At 46.7% G+C, this 17610-nt stretch overlaps 1 protein-coding gene across 8 annotated transcripts in view; it reads right to left on the reverse strand.

The window, feature by feature from the left end:
* Positions 1 to 526: 526 nt before the first annotated feature.
* The window catches only part of DNM1 (dynamin 1), a 59723-nt gene continuing 42639 nt past the window's right edge, over positions 527 to 17610 (reverse strand). The window contains exons 15-21 of one of the 8 annotated variants that reach the window (XM_085239204.1): positions 13512 to 13621; positions 12860 to 12971; positions 11785 to 11796; positions 10391 to 10561; positions 9979 to 10220; positions 9357 to 9575; positions 527 to 1163 (exon numbers count right to left, since the gene is read on the reverse strand). In XM_085239204.1, coding sequence (XP_085095330.1) covers positions 1103 to 1163; positions 9357 to 9575; positions 9979 to 10220; positions 10391 to 10561; positions 11785 to 11796; positions 12860 to 12971; positions 13512 to 13621 — 927 coding nt within the window. In that variant the 3' untranslated portion in view covers positions 527 to 1102. Of the gene's footprint in view, positions 1164 to 2098; positions 2446 to 6255; positions 7777 to 9356; positions 9576 to 9978; positions 10221 to 10390; positions 10562 to 11784; positions 11797 to 12859; positions 12972 to 13511; positions 13622 to 17610 lie in introns of those variants that run through there. The other 7 variants (XR_014887245.1, XR_014887244.1, XM_085239201.1 and 4 more) reach the window with 7 other exon arrangements.

Below are 17610 nucleotides of genomic sequence, written 5' to 3' on the forward strand. Positions count from 1 at the left end.
GAAACAGCTGCAGCACAGAGGAACGGAGTGCTGGAGATGTGGGCTGCTCCCCAACTCCTCCCAGCAACCACCACACTTAGGAGCTCTAGGGAGAGACACAGCTTACCCAAATCTTACCAGGGAGCTCCCCCCACACCGTGGCAGCAGCAGGCAGGGCTGAGGTGGGCAGCAGCACCGGCAGTGGGCTGCATTCACAGCCAGGCCCAAAGCACAGCTCCTGCCAGGGAAACCACAGCTCTTTGCCCACTCACTGCATCCCACAGCCAAGCCTATGCAAAAACACCACCGTAAGAACCAAGCGTGTGGTGTGCAGGACTCCCACCTTCTGTGTTGTCACTGACACACCTCACTGTACCTCCCTTTACAGCAGAGAAGGGCCTTCACCTCTGCACCCGCCGAGCTGCCACCAACGCCTGGCTGCTGCTGCGCGTCTCCATTCCTGTCATGCATGCAGAGCTTTCTAAGCTCTACGGGATGAAAAGACTCAGTTATAATCAAACAGGTTGGAAATCACCCAGAGAAAGAGCAAGAGAAAGAGAGATGGTTTTATTCTAGTTGTAGAGTCCTTCATTATACAGAAACAATAGTTTATTTCATCCAATTAACGAGAGTGACAGTAGATCACAGACTGCAGCACAGCTACCACCAGCACCGAGACGTTCACCCACAGCTCTGGGGTAACACAGGAACCCAACTGCACACAGCAGAGAATTGAACAGTCGGCTCAAAAATTCAACACTGGGATTTGGTTCACTTCTCAGGATGTTTATATATATATGTATAGCAATATTCTTTCCCTATTGAAGCGTTTCCTAATATCCACATGGAAGCACAAAACGGCTTTAAACACCTGGACATATATAGATTTTCCATCTTTATATATATATATATTTATAGATATTTATAACAGTAAAGATACGTTTCTCATTACTACAATTTCAACTCCTCGAAGCAGCTGGGAATCAAAAACAGCTTTACTACAGTCACAGCCGATAGGTGTGTGTCACAAATACAAACAGAACAAACCAGGGGTGAGAGCTGAGTCAGAACACTCCTGGACAGAACAGCTAAGAGCAGGCAAAGAGTCTCGGAGGGAGCAGCACTACATGTCAAATGGTGGCTTGGGGCTCTCCGGGCGGGAGGGACTGGCCTTACCCGGCCGGCTGGAAACAAAACAGGAAAAGGGGAAAGGAAGGGAGAGGGGGAGAAGCAGTAAAACAATGGTTAAAATACAGAAAGGAATTGGCATCAGAACAATAGAGGAACCACAACAGAAACTGAAGACACTGCAAAAAGATAACCTAAATGCAAATCAGCTGTGACACGGGTGGCTCACTGCTGGCGGAGACACAACAGCCCAGATGCACAGGGTGGTATATTTTTAATGCTGAAGTCTTTTTTTTTTTTTTTTTTTTTTTTTTTTGTAGTATTTTTAATACATATAACATGAAGAGTAGAAATCAAGCCTTAAGGGAATGAGTTGTGATAAGCAACAGTTACAAGTTCCCCAAACACGTACCATCCACATGCAAGAAAAGGCTACGGAAGAAGTCACCACGGTACCCAAAAAACACAGAAAGATGTACTTATTCAAAGCAGAAATAGCTTCAATAGAACATCACGCAGCAAACTCCCTGAAAACATTGGGTTGGTCCGTTTGCAGGGGGAGCAGCAGCAGCCATCCCCTCTCCCCACCGGGTTGGGGCTGAGCCCAGTGTGAGGGAGCACAGCCTGACAGGAGCATGGCTGCACCCACGGCATCCCCCGGCTCTGATGGGAGCTGAGCACCAGGTCTGAGTGCTCCCCATCAAGCTCCCCCTCCTCACCTCCCTGCCTCGCTTTGATATAAGGTAGATTGCACTGTTCCCAACATGAGTTTTTGCACCTTGGAAGTCAAACTAATACACAGGACATTTAATCTGTTCCTAAGAGCGTCACATTTCGACAGCGTTTTTGCTTCTAAGTCACGCTTGTATCTTCTTAACTACAAGGAATTCACTACAGCTCAGTCCTAGGTGGTGCTACAGCTAGGTGATGCAGGCAGGACACTGATCCAGGCCAGACAGGCGGATGAGAACAGGACAGACAGCCAAGTGCGGACTGAGGGACGTCCCTGTGGCTGATCTCTCCCAGGAGCCCGTATTTCTGGGATCCGTGCCACTGAATGAAGGCTACACTACGCTCACAAAGCAATACGGGACGCACGAGTGGAGACGAAGAGCTCGATCACTAGGCTAGTGCCGTACCACACACTGGGAAGGGATGGGGGGAGGCTGGTGTGGGATGGATGAGGAGTGACTGTGGCTGTGGAAGGGAGGTGGGATGGGAAGCCGCCAGCACGGCGCTCGTCGCCAGCTGTCTGCAGCCTCGAGTTATAAATCTAAGAGGGACGGTTCAGCCGGTCGGATTATGGTAGGTCGAGTAGGTGAGGCAGGGCCCCTTCTGCTGTGAAAAAGCAGAAAACAAAAAACAAGAGAACACACACTGTGGTTAGCACAGCAATCGCAGTCACAATCACGCATGCTTCTCCACCTCGCCTGAGCCAGCAAGAGAAAAAAAACGAGGCACAAAGCACCAGAAGAGCACAGCTCTATCAGGAGGTGTGTCAGTTTGCATGGGGCCCAAGCCTGGGCTTTCTGCACAGCATGGATCACCACCAGGCAATCTGCTGGACATACAGCTTTGCTGTATTTGTTCATCAAATGCAGACTCGGTGCCAGTGGGGGTGCTGCCTCTGGAATGAGAGTTGAGAAGCATGGCCAACAGAGAGCTTCTGTACCAAGCACATGACATCACACAGCATGGATGGGCCCGAGATGCACTGCTGCAGGGCTGGCTGGGAGGAGCACCATCCTCTGCCCCTGGGGCTATGAGAGCCTGAGTCCCCCCTGCCATACAGGACACTGAGCTGCTATCCTTCTTGGGTCAGCAAATGCAACTGCTGCTGACTGCATTAAGGCTTCAGCCACTGCTATTGTTTCAGCTAATTGCTGATACTTTAGTTAGGTCTAAGGACAGCAATTTAATCACAGAGAGGACAAGTTCACGTTCAAGGATCTCCATCATGTAAGGGACTGGGGGGACAGCATAAAGTACAAGGCAATCCCTCTGCTCTCACCCTCTACTTCAGTGCTCCCTGCAGAGTCAGCGTGGCAATGATGTAACGATAATTAAATTGCTCAATACCAATCCAGAGTGGTTTTACAATCCAAGCTGCCTGGAATGCAGAGTGCAAACCAAACAGGATGGGAGTAAATAAAGAGGAAACATCTGCGCTGATCAAACAGAACCAGGTGTCACTAAATTAATGCCTGAACACTTCCACGCTGACAAGCTTTAATTTAGATTACAGGGAATCAACTGAGTGCTGGAAATGATGGTGCTCCCAATACAAGAGGAGCTCAGGGGGAGGGTGGGAGAAAGGCAGAGGAGATCTGCACTGCTATGCTGACGTAATAGAGAAGTGCTTTGCCCTGGCAGCAAACCTATAATCACACTGGTACCAGAAGAGCCACTATCCTATGAATTGGGGCACACTGCCTCACCTCAGAGAATGAATCACAGCAACGCTATGGCCCAGTTTATTAAACCTCAGCAGTTTATTTCTCTATATGGATTCAACCCAGATCTCAAAACAACTAAAACCTCTCGTTACTTGCCTAGGGTACTGATACCTTAGAAAAAAACAGAAAACAAATCTTCAGACAGTAAAACATTTGGAAATATTTCCCTGATTGAGAACATCAATGGGGACTGCAAGATCCCATTGTCAGCATGGCACTTGAGTTACTTTTCACATAGAGCAAATCTGGAAACTATGGGCATCACAAGTGGGTGCTGAAATACTCATCTCTTAGAAGCAAAACTTGCAGCGAGTTACAGCTGGGAAACCTGTGACCATGGGCTTCATGGCACACGGGATTTGTACAGCACCTCCAGAAGTGCTCACAGTTGGTATGGTCACATCTACACCACCTGGTGGCTCACATTCTCATGGGAATGGCAGACTTGAATTTAATACTTTACAGAGCTGGGCTCAGGTTTTGGCAAGATGCTGCTATGCTGCCCTGCATCTCAGAAGGCACTTTTTGAAATGCTTGCAGGGCATTTTGCACACAAGGAGTTTGGTCTGGTTGTCCTGATCTCTGTGGGTTCACTCAAAACAGGATCCTTGAAGCTGGCAAGGGAAGCCATCAGATCCCACCATAACAAACAGGGCTGAAAGGAGCATCAGCATTACTCAGGTAGACACATCGTCTTCTATGATTCTATCTGCCCTGTAAGGTTAGAGAGGTTGAGAACTATTTCCTAGGACAAAAAAGTTCTCTCTCTGTAACCATTTACCACTGCAATGCTCTTTCAGACTGTCTCTACGCTGCTAGTCAAGCCCTCTTACAACACTGAAAAACCAATCTCTTCTTTCAGAATGAGGAGCAAAGCTTTGCTGGCTGGGAAGCTCATAGCAGCCCCCAGTATGCAGGAAGGCAGAGCCTGGCAGCAGCCCCAGCACCACTTGTCACATCCCTTATCATCTCCAGGAACCAGCAAGTTAATTGCGAATTCTGTTTATGATAACCTAACAGAGATGGTGAAACACTGCATTTATTCACTTGGGCTGCCAAACACTGCTATCAGAAGGCTTGGGGTGCTTTTTTACTTTTATTTCCTTGGTGCTCTTTGTGTCAGATTAAGAACAGAACGCCCCATAACAGCGAGTCCCAGAGAGGGGTGCAGACACCAGAAAGCCTCTCTGCATTTACCACAATGCACATTTCTCAAGCTGCCAGGATGCCTGCAGCAGGCAGAGCATTGGAGGAAGCTGCTGACTGCTCCAGCACCTCTGCAGTATGTCATCAGTGGGGAGGACTGACAGATGACGCCCTTAAAGAACACATCAACCACTGAACAATCACTGCATTGGAGTGATGCAAGGCAGCACATCTCTGCTTCAGCTGGTTACATGCAGCACTGACACCATTTACTGTAGATGTAGGCTTGCTGGGAGCTCTCCTCACCTGATACAGGGACTGCAACTTGTGCCATTCCTATTAAGATAGGATTTTGGCACATGCTCCCCCAGCCAGCATCAAGGAAAACTGCAGGAGCTGCTGCTGCTCCACTCCTCTTGGAGTCAGACCTTTCACTTCTAAACATAGAGAAAGGGGGAAGGAGACCCAAACAGTCACATCTGCCCTGTTCTACCCCTCTCCCTCTTTGCTCGATAGGGCTAGTGGTTTGTAAGTAGAAAAAATTGAGAGAATTTGCTAGATCTCCCTCTTCAGACTCCATCATTGCACCACTGAGGGGACAAGGAAGAACTGGCCCTTGAATGTAAGGCAGCACAATGGACACGAGCCTGGCCCAAGAGCCTGCTATGTTACAGAGGAAATACAATGCTGCAAAATGCAGGGAGAGATAGGAGAGGGAAGCAGGCAGGAACCCAAGCAGAGTTTCAGGGAGAATACAGATCACAAAAATCCTCTCTCTTGCAAGAGCACAGGAGGAAAGGCAGACTGAACAGAGGCAGAAAAGTAAAAAGAGGTAGAGGGTCAAGTGGAGAACGAGCAAAGGGAGTCTGCTTCTAATTGTGATCATGGGACAGAAGGATAACAGGGAACATTCAGTGTCAGAGTTATCCTATACCCAAATATATATACAGCAAAGTCCTGCTGTTGATGACCCAAACATCTCCTGTCTTTCACAAGCACACTGAGGAAGGGAGCACTTCTCCAGTGAGACATTAAAATGTAAGCAGAGGAGTCTGAACTGACAGCTCCCCAGATCTGTACCTCTATCCTAACAGAGCTGACAAACAGGATCAAAACAGAATTCATTCAGTTCACCTCCCACTCAGTGTGGATATAAGCCAAATGAAAGACACACCGTTTAGACCGTGTTGCCAGAGCTCATTCCCCCATCCCACCTCCTCTACCCGAGGGCAGAGAAAGGATCCTCCAGTAACCACAGGTCAGGTACTGGGGTTTTCCTAGCTCCTGCAGCTGAAGCAGCCTCTCCATCTCTGATCAGCCAGCTTTTCTGTTCTAGACTCCTCCCTTTATGAGATCCTGGCAGACATGATTCATTGGACAAGGGACTCTGACTAACACAAGGACGAGGCAGCAGAGGTAAGCTGCAGAGCAAAGTGATGGAGGATGGGGACACAGTGACTCATGCATCGCAGAGAGAGTGCAAAACGTACCGTGGCTGCCAGTCCTCAGGGGTCACTGATAGTGATTCTGAAAGACAACATGAAATCAACATGGCAGTTCAGACAGTTCAAGGCAGAGGCCAAACAGACTGTCAGGAAGGTGGAACAGACAGACATGCGCTTGCACAGAGCCACATTCGCATGCCCCCCCCTCCCAGAACACCACACAAGTGTGCACTGCTGGGTAGGGCTGCACTCAGCCATGCAGGACTTCACATCCACTCACAGCCTCATCTTCACACACACCCAAAACCCTGCCGTGCACAGTTTATCTACCCACACACCACCAGCTGCTGCTCGTCCTCCCACCCAGCTGGATACACAGGTCTGCTGGCACATCCAGACTGAGACCCTGAGCACACTCACACCTGCTCAAGTCAGATCTCAGCACCAGCTACCTGGGCACAGGAGGGGTGACCTGGCACTCATTGAGGGTTTATATCTTCTGACCATTTCCTGACCGTATATTAAGTGTCAGAGTTGAACAGAGAGCTCAGAAGAGCAGGAGGTGTCATGGTGCACTGAGCACTGCCCAGAAGACAGTGACATTTAAAAGGTCACTAATCATGAGATCATTACTTTGACCTCCTGAATAACTCAAGTCTGAAAACACAGAAGTTATGCTTGCAGCGATGCTGGTTGCTTGCACCATTTTTCCTCAGACTTACCAAAAAGCAGAGAACCAATCACTGCTTTCAACAAATTTTTCCAGTAGTTAAGTCACTGTCATTTAAACTTTCTTATTTCTCCCTTGAACTTGCCTAAACTCTTTCACCTACAGTTTTTGTCAAACTGTTTTACACTGAAGAGACTAAGTACCTGGAAGAGTGTCTTTACAGCTTCCTATTCTAGGAAAACTAAACAATTTCCTCCAGTGGGCATCCAGCCCAAATGCAGCCCTTCACTGCACAGAGACAGGACCTGGCATTATCTGCAGCTCCCAAGGGTATGTGTTTGGTATCACGGACTTCTGCATAAATTCTGAATAAATGCTACGTACAGAGGCATGGTAGAAAATCAGCCTTAATTGTACTTAATCACATGCAGGAGAACCTTCCTGTGAAAGAAAATAGACCAAGTGGTGTTTGTATGTGAAAGCATTTGTCTGTGCAAATATGCGTACGAGAAAAGTATAGCAACATTCGTCTTTAAGTTTGTCATCCACAACATCAGATGCGTCCACAAACAGTGGCACAAGCACACAGCTGAACTTTACACAGGTATCACATGCACATAGCATACACCCAGCCACCACCACGCACCTCCAGCTCCCAGAGCCCACTCATGCCACCTACATGAGCTCTTCTCTCACACACATACACGCACACACACACACAAAGTAGTGGAGCCCAGTTAGCAAGGAAAAAGATGGGTATTAAAAAAGCAACAGTGGAGATGGCATTCGTTCACCCATGGCAGAAGGACCCGAGTCCAAGTGCTAGCAGGGAACATTCTTATTCTATATACAGGAGAAGAAGAGAAAGAGTCCCTTGTCATTGGAAATTCTCCATTCATCAGTGAACTCAAATGACAAGCTGGTATCAGGATCCGGAGGAGTCTATGAACGACTGGAAGAATCAGAGAGGGGGGATCAGAAAATGAGCATGAGAACTTCTCCACTTCACAACTTCAGGAACTAACTTTCTCAACTCCAGATCAGGGCAGTCTGTAGCATGCATTCCAGCCCTCCTACACCAAGGGGTTGCTAAGCATGAAACACTTTCTTCTGCTGCTCCTGTGCAGTTCCCCGTGTTCCCCTAAACCCTTCTATTTCACACATAGCAGAAAAGCCATTAAGGTAAGCTATGACAGATTTCATTAAAAAAAAAAGAAAAAAAAAAAAAAGGCCAATTCATTCCAGCCATTTGGGGAATCTTATCATGACCAGGTATATAGAATATTTTTCATGAGTGAAGAAATGAAACTGTGAAAGTAGAAAGATGAAGACAGGACAAAACGTAACTATACTAAAAACAAATCCACAAAACAGAAGTATATGGAGAAGCAGGTTCACAAAGAAGCAAGAGCCAAAAATACACAGCAAAAGCATGCTGACATCCACAGGTGCCACCTGCAGGACTGCAGTCCCTGGAGCAGTACTGAGGCACAAGTGGGTAGGTAATGGAGGACGTGCTGAAAACTGGGGCAGAGGCACCAAGAAAGTAAAACTATTTGCACACACCCAAGTCAGGAACAGATTTATCTCTTTGGATTCATCTGCTTCTGGGCTGCATGCAGCCTGAGAATACCCCCGTCCAAACAGGCAGTGCCAGGTAAGAGCTGGGGCACTACCACCCAAGGGAAATGTTCCCACAAGCGTGTCACTGAGTGGGGGTTATGGTTGTATTCATTCTTTATGCTGCAATTGCTTTCTCTTCCTCACAGGGAGATCAAGTACCAACCACACACATTCTTGGTCCCACATTGCTTCCCTGGTCCTCTTCAGGACCAAGTGTGTAGCCTCCCAGGGGATAACCCCTTATTACTACATGGAAGGGCGTATGAAGTGACTGAACAGGACAGGAGTTACAGTTCCTAACAGGAAAGCAAAGCTGTGTCACCTGAGCCCTTCAGGCTAGAAAACATTCAAGTTGACTGCAGAAACAACAAAAACGTCTACAAAAAAATGGTTCCCTGCCAGTGCTATCACAATATTCACCTAATAAAAAAGCATCTAAATATCCTAGATCAAAATCCTCTCTAACTTCACCTTGAAAAAACTCTGCCAGGAGAAGGGCAACTGCAGACTTTGGGGAATTCTATACAGAGGGGAACTGTCTTGAAAGGTATGCTGTTACTCTAGTCCTGTGATTTTCTGGTGACCACCTATTACTTGCAAGCAGAAGAATTGATTGTTTTATTAAAGCTCTCAGGTACCAGGTCCACTACCCCCAACCTGCGCATGGAGTCTGGTTCGGAGAGGAGGCTGCCCTTCTGTTCTCAAGAGCTGCCTTAGCACTGCATCATCTGTACGATACCTGAGTGGCTGTAGGCTCCTGCCTACGGATCAAATTCAGACAGCCCAAGACTGAACCCAAACCAAGCATTCCAACTGACTCATATAGTCCAGGCAGAATAGGTACTGCCAGAACTGCTACCCAAATTTTGGACACACCCCACCTGTCTGGATCCACACTTCAGGACTTACCTGGGAACACCAGGAGGAGCACGATTAGGTCGAGAAGGAACCTGAGGTGGGGGCCCAAAGGGATCAGGAGAGGCACCTGGCCTGGAGGGCACGGGGGGGGCACCACCCAGCGCTGACCCACCAGCAGGAGGTGGCCCAGGAGCCGGGCCTCGAGAGCCAGGCCTGGTGGGGGGCACAGCGGGAGCTCTCCTTTGCGGCGTGGGGCTGGACGTAGGAGACCTGAGAAACAAACAGAGACATTCAACTGCAACAACAGGCCTGGGATTCCTCCCCGCCACTATCACCATATGCTGCTTTCAGCGTTCCTTCTTTAGTTCCATATCACTTCAAGCACAACTCTTGGCTTTTGAGAGCTGCGTCAGGTTTAATGTTGCCTTCAAAGCTACTTCAGTCCCCACCTGACCTAAGAAACATTTCTAACAGTCTGCTTCCACATCTTCTGTAAAGATGCAGCAGCCCTACAGCTTTCAAGGCACAGAAGCCTCCCCGCACAGATATCCACAACTCTCCATCCACAGGCAGAAGAGGGGAAGAGAAGCCCCTCTGTCTCAGTGGGAGGCCCCAGCTAGCCCTAAGAGGCGTCGGGCAGGTCTGCGGGGCTCTCCCCCTGAGCCTCTGGTACCTGCGTCCAGACGGTACGCTCTGCACCTGCAGCCAAGAGTCGTCCACCGGTGGGGGCATTGGGGTGCTGATAGTGCTGGTGTTGATGTCCCCGATGATGTTGAGGGCCTCTTTCAGGGCATGGTACATGCGCAGCATTTCGTCACGTCGCTGGGCCTGCTCTGCTGATTCCTCCATCAGAGTATTCTGGTCGCCACAGGAGTACAGGTTTGCCAGCAGCTCCGAATGAATGAAGTCCTTTGTCTGCCGAGGAACAGAACAGAGGGAATCGGTTGCCAGCATCTTCTAGAATATTCCATTCCATTCCACCCCCACCCCAAACCTCCTTTCAAGCTGCCTTCAGGTTTCTGCCCTCTCCCTATTTTTCCCCATCCCTACGGCTCTCCATCTCTACCAGTCAGGGTGATAAGTACATTGTTTATCATGAGGTGCATGATTGTCTTCGGCATGAGGTCTCTGATGGTTTTGTTGACAATTGCCATGTAGGAATCCACCAGATTCCTGATCGTTTCCACTTGTCTCTCCAGCTGAGGATCCATGGAGTGCATGAAACTGTCTGATCCATTCTCCTCTGCTTCACTGGCCTGCAGAGAAAGGCAGAAACAGAACAATTCTTCAAACACTGTATAAAATTAGTTCTTCCATAACAGCTCAAAAAAAAAAAAGGGGGAAGAACATGCAGGAAGAGCGTGCAAGGAAACTTAAACCTGTTTTTTGAGTTGTGACTGTCAATGCACAGCTCAGCTTGCAAATCTTTCTCTAGAGCTGAAAAACTTTAACAGTAAAGATGCTCTTTATGTAGGAATTAGCCCCATAAAAGATGGAAGGCAACAACTCCTAACCAATGTTCACAGGCCACGACTCCATTGAATACCCAAAGCAATACTTTTGACTTCTAGCATTTACAGCCTCACGGGAGATTCTTCATTTGAGCTCTACTTTGCACACCCAGATACATTTCAGACCTGAGAATCACTCACCATAAATTAAGGCTCTCCTACACACTGCATCCTTATCATTATACAACTGAGGAAACAGATACAGGGAGGTGAGATGACTGCAAGCAGGCAGAATAACCTAGAAAATCTTCCAGAACATTAACTGAATATCCTGCATCACAGCTGCTGCTATCTTTTCTTCTGCAGAAAGCAGAAGATTCTTGTCTCCCCTGCCTGAAATGCACTGTTTGGATTTCTTTAAGGGAAAGCCAGGAGTGTGCTTGTCTGACAGCAAGCAATTGCCAGGGTTCACCCATTGGAGATCAATCTCTAAGCAATGGACCATGAAAGCCTTCGCTGCCTTTCTCAATGCTTATTACAAAGAAACCTGATTTTAAGGAAAAACTTTTATTTAAACCATCTCAGTGACAGATTTGCAGTATTGCAGAAAATAGATTGCTTATCTACTTTTGCTTTGGGGAACAAAAGATACCAGAAAGAGAGAATTCCTTTGTCCATCTGAGCTTTTCCAAGGAATATCTTACATAATGAAGTAATAGAAGCCCTTAATGAGAAATGTAAGCTAAAGGAAGTGGAAGTTAAACAGGACAACTCAGAAAAAAATGAGTGTCAAAAGAACAAAAACAGATTTCCAACAAGATCCAGAAATCATATTAAAAAAAGATAAATAAAAAGGAAAAAAAAAAAAACAGGAAAACTCAGATCAAGAACAGAAACAAACAGCAGCATCCAACAGAAGGTACAAAGAAGGGAGAACCAAATGCCTCCTGGAAATCAGCGACAAAAGGAAAAAAAGAACTATATACAGTGGGAGCCCCAGAAGGCAACATAGGGAGGATCAGACTTACTTTGTCCTTGTCCTGGCAGGTCAGTTTGAGCACATGTGAAAAAAATTAAAACAAAAAAGGGACAAAAATGAAAAAAGATTTTTAGCTGGTCTTAGAATTTGGAAAAGATGTTAAAATAGCACTGAGCAGACAGAAAACCAATCCCACTAACAACATATTAATACCTAAGTTACTCTGGAAGAGGAACAATGTAATTGCTTAGCTAAATTGGAAATCAGAATGGGATGCTCTGCAAAGGAAATTATGTTATTAGTGATAAAGGGCAATTAACACTTATCTACAATAGTTATTTGTTACCCCCTACACTGGGTTTTGAAACAGTCAAACTAGAGACCAGTGTTTCTTTGTCACGCCGCTCCATTTGCACACCAATAGGTGGCACATGGCCTTTATGAATGTGTCTAACAGGCCCAGCCTGGTTCAGAGCCAATTTGAAGTCGTGTCTCTGCTAAGGCCCACAGTCCCTAATCTTCATATTCATACCACATCGGATTGTCAGGAAACACATTTTGGCAGAAATGCAGTCTATCTTCAAGTGTAACAGGAAAGATGAATGCAAGAAGTCTATTAGGAGCAGCAGATTCAAACAGATAAGCAATTATCACTTTTTTAATGGAAAAATTATTTATAGCAGCTTCCTCTCACGCAGAAACAGGAAAAACTTGGAACAGGAACTTATAGCACTGTTCTCTAAAACACTTATAAAGCAGAGCAGAATGCTGACAATAGCACTGCGGGATGAGGTTAAGGGAAGAGGAACAGGGAGAACTCCCTTACTGGGAGGGGAAAGGAATGGGATAACAACTACAGAAAAGCTGGGAAGCTCCTTATAATGCTGTACAGTAAATGACACTGAGAAGCAATGGTGCCTGGGCTCAATAGACACATACCACTTAGTAGTCACGCAAAGACCCTTCTACTGGGGATTTATTGCCCATAGAACATAAGAGCTGAGAGGGTTTTTCAAGGCAGCCTTTGCCTGCTTTACCTACCTTTGAGGATGCCTGGCTTCCTTAAAGGAAGCACCAGAAAAGCAAAAAACCTTAGATTTGCTCCTGACGTGGCTGTAACTTACCCCAACGCGTTCTGGGTAGACGCCTGCACGAAGGAAGGAAGCCTTCCAGCTATCCACCTCCTCCTGGGTCTCACAGGCCAGCTCCAGCTGTCGGTAGTCCTTGTAAACATTCCTGAGCAGACAAACATTTCACTCGTACCCATTGCAAAACAGGCAGCTGCACATATTTGACAGATGTATCAAATGACCAGGGGATCTGCTCATCATTTTAAGGCAGATACACATAGTTCCCTGTTGACACCCTCACGATGTCTTCGCAGAGGGAGAAGGAAAATCTTTTATGAGCAGGTCTGAGTCCCCATCAGTTACACCTTCAAGCCTCCAGCTCTACCCTAAAAGCTAGGATGTCAGCAGGGACTGAAAGATTACCTTCTCAATTCCGCTTACTGTTGGACTTCTTCAGTCAACCTGGGTCCCCCTTTCTGCTATGAATGTCCCTATTTGTGCACTAAGAACCATCATGTTTGATAATAAATTTGTACTTCAACTTCTCTTTAAGAGTTCCCCATCCCTCCCAGCAACTATCCTTAAAGGACAGCTATCTGAGGTGGATGCACACCTCTAAAAGCATTCATCTCTAATCTTCTTCGCTAAGATTGTATAAATCCTGCCCCTAGCTTCAACAGTTTGGTGTGTTGAGATGTGAGCATACCTCTGTTCAGTGTTGAAGAGAGCAAAGATGTGCTTGCTGGACATGAACCCCTTTTCAACATCTCGTAGTTTCAGGTTGTCCACTGGCAACATGTACTTCTTCTCCTTCTCCTGAGAAGCAGATCAGTAACAAGTCACTCACTGCTCTAGTAAAGGCTCTGCTCAGTTGGGATGGAGGAGGCTCCAGTCAGCAAAGCAGCCCTCGTGGCACCAGGAGCACAGGGAGGTCCTCCCAACCCAGGCTGGCACAGCACTCGGGTCTTCCTGCTCCACAGACTTTAATTCACCTCCTTAAGCTGATTTTCATTTCGTCACCATCCTATGCTCTAAAAGGATTCACAGTAACCAATAATATTTTATTTAAGGACAACATGAATCAAAAGATCAATAGCAGCTCTGGTTACAATACAGGATACTGTAGAGCTACTTGAACACTTCCTGGGTTGAAAAGAAGTCAAATAATTGCACTCAATGAAAATCCCATGCACTAAATAATTGGAAGCTCAAGCAGAATGGGCTCTTTGCTACTTGGCAACTGTCAGAAGTCACAGCCTAAAGTTCCAGTGATGACCCTCAGACAGCTTGGAGGAGCCCCATTAACACCACCTGCGACCTTCCAAGCACAGTTCCTATGAGGTATCTCCAGCTAAAAGCAGAGCGAGGCATCCACCAAACCAACCTAACAGCTTTGGTCCCAGGTATCATTCTTTTAAGAAACTCGATCTTAGCTTCTGAACTAAACATCAAAGCTAAGTCAGAAATCATTATTCCTGCTTAGTTTCAAATCTGGTTCTACAGCAAATTAGCAGGTGTGAATTCAGGGTGAATCCCCATTCTGAACCTTTTCCAGCTGGATATTATACACCAAAATAACAAGAGAGGGAGCCATCACTCTGGTCTCCAAGAGACAGAACACAACTATCCCAAGACCAGACAGAAAAAGCATGCTTGTGTATGCAAGAATCCAAGTGTGACTGCTTTCTTGTGAGCATCTCTGTCTGCAGACCTTCATTAATTGGAAAAAAAAAAAAAATAAAAAAAAACTTTTACGCAAAATGAGAGCAAAAAACAAGATGGCCAGCGAGCAGAAATCCCAAATATGCATACAGAGGAGAGGGGCAGGGCAGAGCAGCAGATGACAGAGTTGCTGAGCTCAATCACCCACGGGAGAGCAAGACCAGTCCAATTGTCCTCCAAAGTTTCAGTTAAATCAGCTCAAGTTTAAGGACACCAGGCATTACACAGCTTAGTGAAGTCCCAGAGATCAAACTATATCAGCTAATTGCTGTTGCATAAATCTAGCAATATCCTTACAAGAAGTAGCATCCAGAAAACAGAAGAGAGAACTTGGGAAGCTGCCAAACTCTGTGTTCTTTCTCCAAAAAGATAGTGATCTCTAAAGCAAGAAAGCTCTCCCAAGCAAGTTCCCCTGGAATTTTGAACATTGCCAGGCTAGATTCTAGATAGGCAAGCATTTTTGTGATGAGATGTGCCAGGCAGGCGCTGCTCTCAGCCACGCAGACCACTCTGGGCTCTGTAAGCCACAAACAGCTTCCAGCTTTCTGCTGCTTTCAGTTATGGCTGCACTGGGTCAGGTTGAACTAGTGATCCAGAAGTGAGGTACACCAACTGCTAACTCTCCAGGCAAGGCAGCCCATCCCTATGTCTAACAGAGCCTCGGAAGCAGTAAAATCCTGATGTGAAAGTTGTCTGAGAAAAATCATTCTGTGGTGTCAGAACCACAACGTTCCATGGAAACGCAGCAATAAGGTCATTCTTCAGGGATGAAAGTCAAACAGTAAGGGAATCCCACGTCCCAGATACGGAAATGCATGCTCTCTGCCAGAGTTTCTACTTTCACCCCTTCTACGCTCTTGTATAAATGCTGCCAAGCGATCAAGACAGCACTATCTCTGCATGCTACTCTTTCCATACACCAGAGGAAAGACCCGTGTAACTGCCTGCCAGCAGAAAATCATAGCCTTTGGGCTCCAAGATAGGAAAAAAAAACAGCAGTCAAACTGGAGGTCACTGCTGCAAGGCAGCAACCCCCCACCCCACATATGCTGCACACAGTAACGAGCCCCTGCTGCTCTCCATCTCCCCACACCTCCCGTAAGTTCCCCCCTTAAGCCCTTCCAGCTTCTCAGTTTTCAGCCCAGCCTGTTTTATATCAACACTCTGACTTCATTTCCTGAATGTAGAGACAGGAAAGTGTGGAACGAGCTGCCAAGGGCTGAGCCTCTCAAAACTTTGGCTGAGCCCTCTGCCCATATGTTAGTAATACAGCAGTATGTGCTACGGCTGAATAGCATCCTGGCCAAGAGGGGAAAAGGGCTTCTCTTAAACTTTCAAGAATTAGAGATGGGGAGAGAAAAAGTCAGAGCATATTGAAGTGGGAAAGGTAGTTTGAGAAACACGGTGTTGGAAGCCCCCAGTCTGATCCCAGGAGGCTCGTAAGATCTTCCCTCATCTGCAGGAAAAAAAAAAAAAAAAAAAGGATCAAACTCCCTCTCATCAGCGTAATGTTGGTTCTGTAAGACGTGCACGTGGTCTGTAAGTGAACCTGGAGAGCCATGAGACCAAAGAGGGGGCAGAAGCACTCAGACTGACCATACGAGAAGGACTGTGGATGCTGTGCTGGCTACGGAACATTGCAGACATGGGGTTAAACTTCCCCTAATCTGCCTGCTGTGCCTAATCAAGTTACACCATTTGCAAGGAGATAACAGCAAACCACTTGCAGAGGCAGAGAACACGGCAAAGGATTACCCCCTCACCCCCAGCATGGTGCAGATACAGCCAGACACAGATGCAGCTCTGCACTTCACATCTACCAACGCAGAGAGAAGTGAACACTGCCAGGAGGGAGTTCAGGGACATCAGCCATTCCCAGTTGTAGGCACAAGCCACAGCAGCAGGCTGGGAGAGAAACGCTGCAGTTGCAACCTGATGATCTCACACAACTCCAGTTTTAGCCAGAGGCAGAGAAGGTTTATACAATTATCTGAATATCTGTTGCTATCCCGTCGGTTATAACCTCCAAGAAATCCACAGGACTCAGTGGGCAGCAAGCCAGCCTGACTCAAAGCACTTCCTCCATTCAGCTGCACTGTCCCAGCAGCGAGTTACATTCTGCTCTTAAATACATGTGAAGTAATGCTGGCAGATGCATGTGTGGGCTCCCCTAAGGTTAGAAATTGGCACTCACAGTTTAAGAAAATAATTGACAGAATTATTAGGTCTCAGTTTGCATTCAGAGAACGTAAAGTAATTAAAGGTTTCCCTGTAGCTGTTATGACAAGCACCTCCTCTTGCAGTGAGATGAGGGTCTGTGGGGATGGGGGAAGGAGCACTGCTGTGTTTTGATTTGTGGCCATGTGTAATGAGGGGCAATTCATCTTTCTTAAACTGCTTAATCTCTCCTCTCATAAAAGGCAAAGCTTCACGTTGGGCAAACAAAAGATGGAGTAAACAACGCTGCCCCAGAGATGACTGGGATTGCAGTGAAATCATTTATAACGCTTTGGGATCTCCTCAGTAATTCTCAAATGGAAAAACATCAGAATTGAGAGTAAACTTTCTTCATGGATACATACACAATATGTAATTGTTAGGAAGAAGCCTCTGAAAACCAGACTGGATTCTCTGAAACCAAGTTGAGTGTTTCAAACTGAACGCCTTCCTTCTCCAGGCGAAATGCTACCAAGCACTCATCTTGTGTCTCATTTTCACAAGGAAAAGGCAGCTAGAAGAGCTGAATTCTTGAGCTGCAGCTCTTCCAGGAAGCCCCAGTGACCCCTTGCACACATCTCCATCAGTTTTGAAGAGCACAGCCCACCTGCATCACTCTTCGACCCTCAGAGCATAATTTTTACTAACATAAATTACTGGACACTGATCAGCGCTCCAAGCTGCAAAGCAGCTGTAATGGCTTGTTTACAAAGGAAAGCTACATTGGTTTAACTTAAACAACACATCCTAAGATTTTAAGCTGATTTAGTTCAAAAGCTCTGCAGACACTGGGCCTGGACTCATGTGATTAATCACCATCATTACTGCTGGCTTAGTAAGCACAGCAATGGTAATCAGCTGCACAC

The sequence above is a fragment of the Meleagris gallopavo genome, chromosome 19 (assembly GCF_905368555.1).
Source record: "Meleagris gallopavo chromosome 19, MGAL_WU_HG_1.1, whole genome shotgun sequence".
NCBI classification, from domain to species: domain Eukaryota; kingdom Metazoa; phylum Chordata; class Aves; order Galliformes; family Phasianidae; genus Meleagris; species Meleagris gallopavo.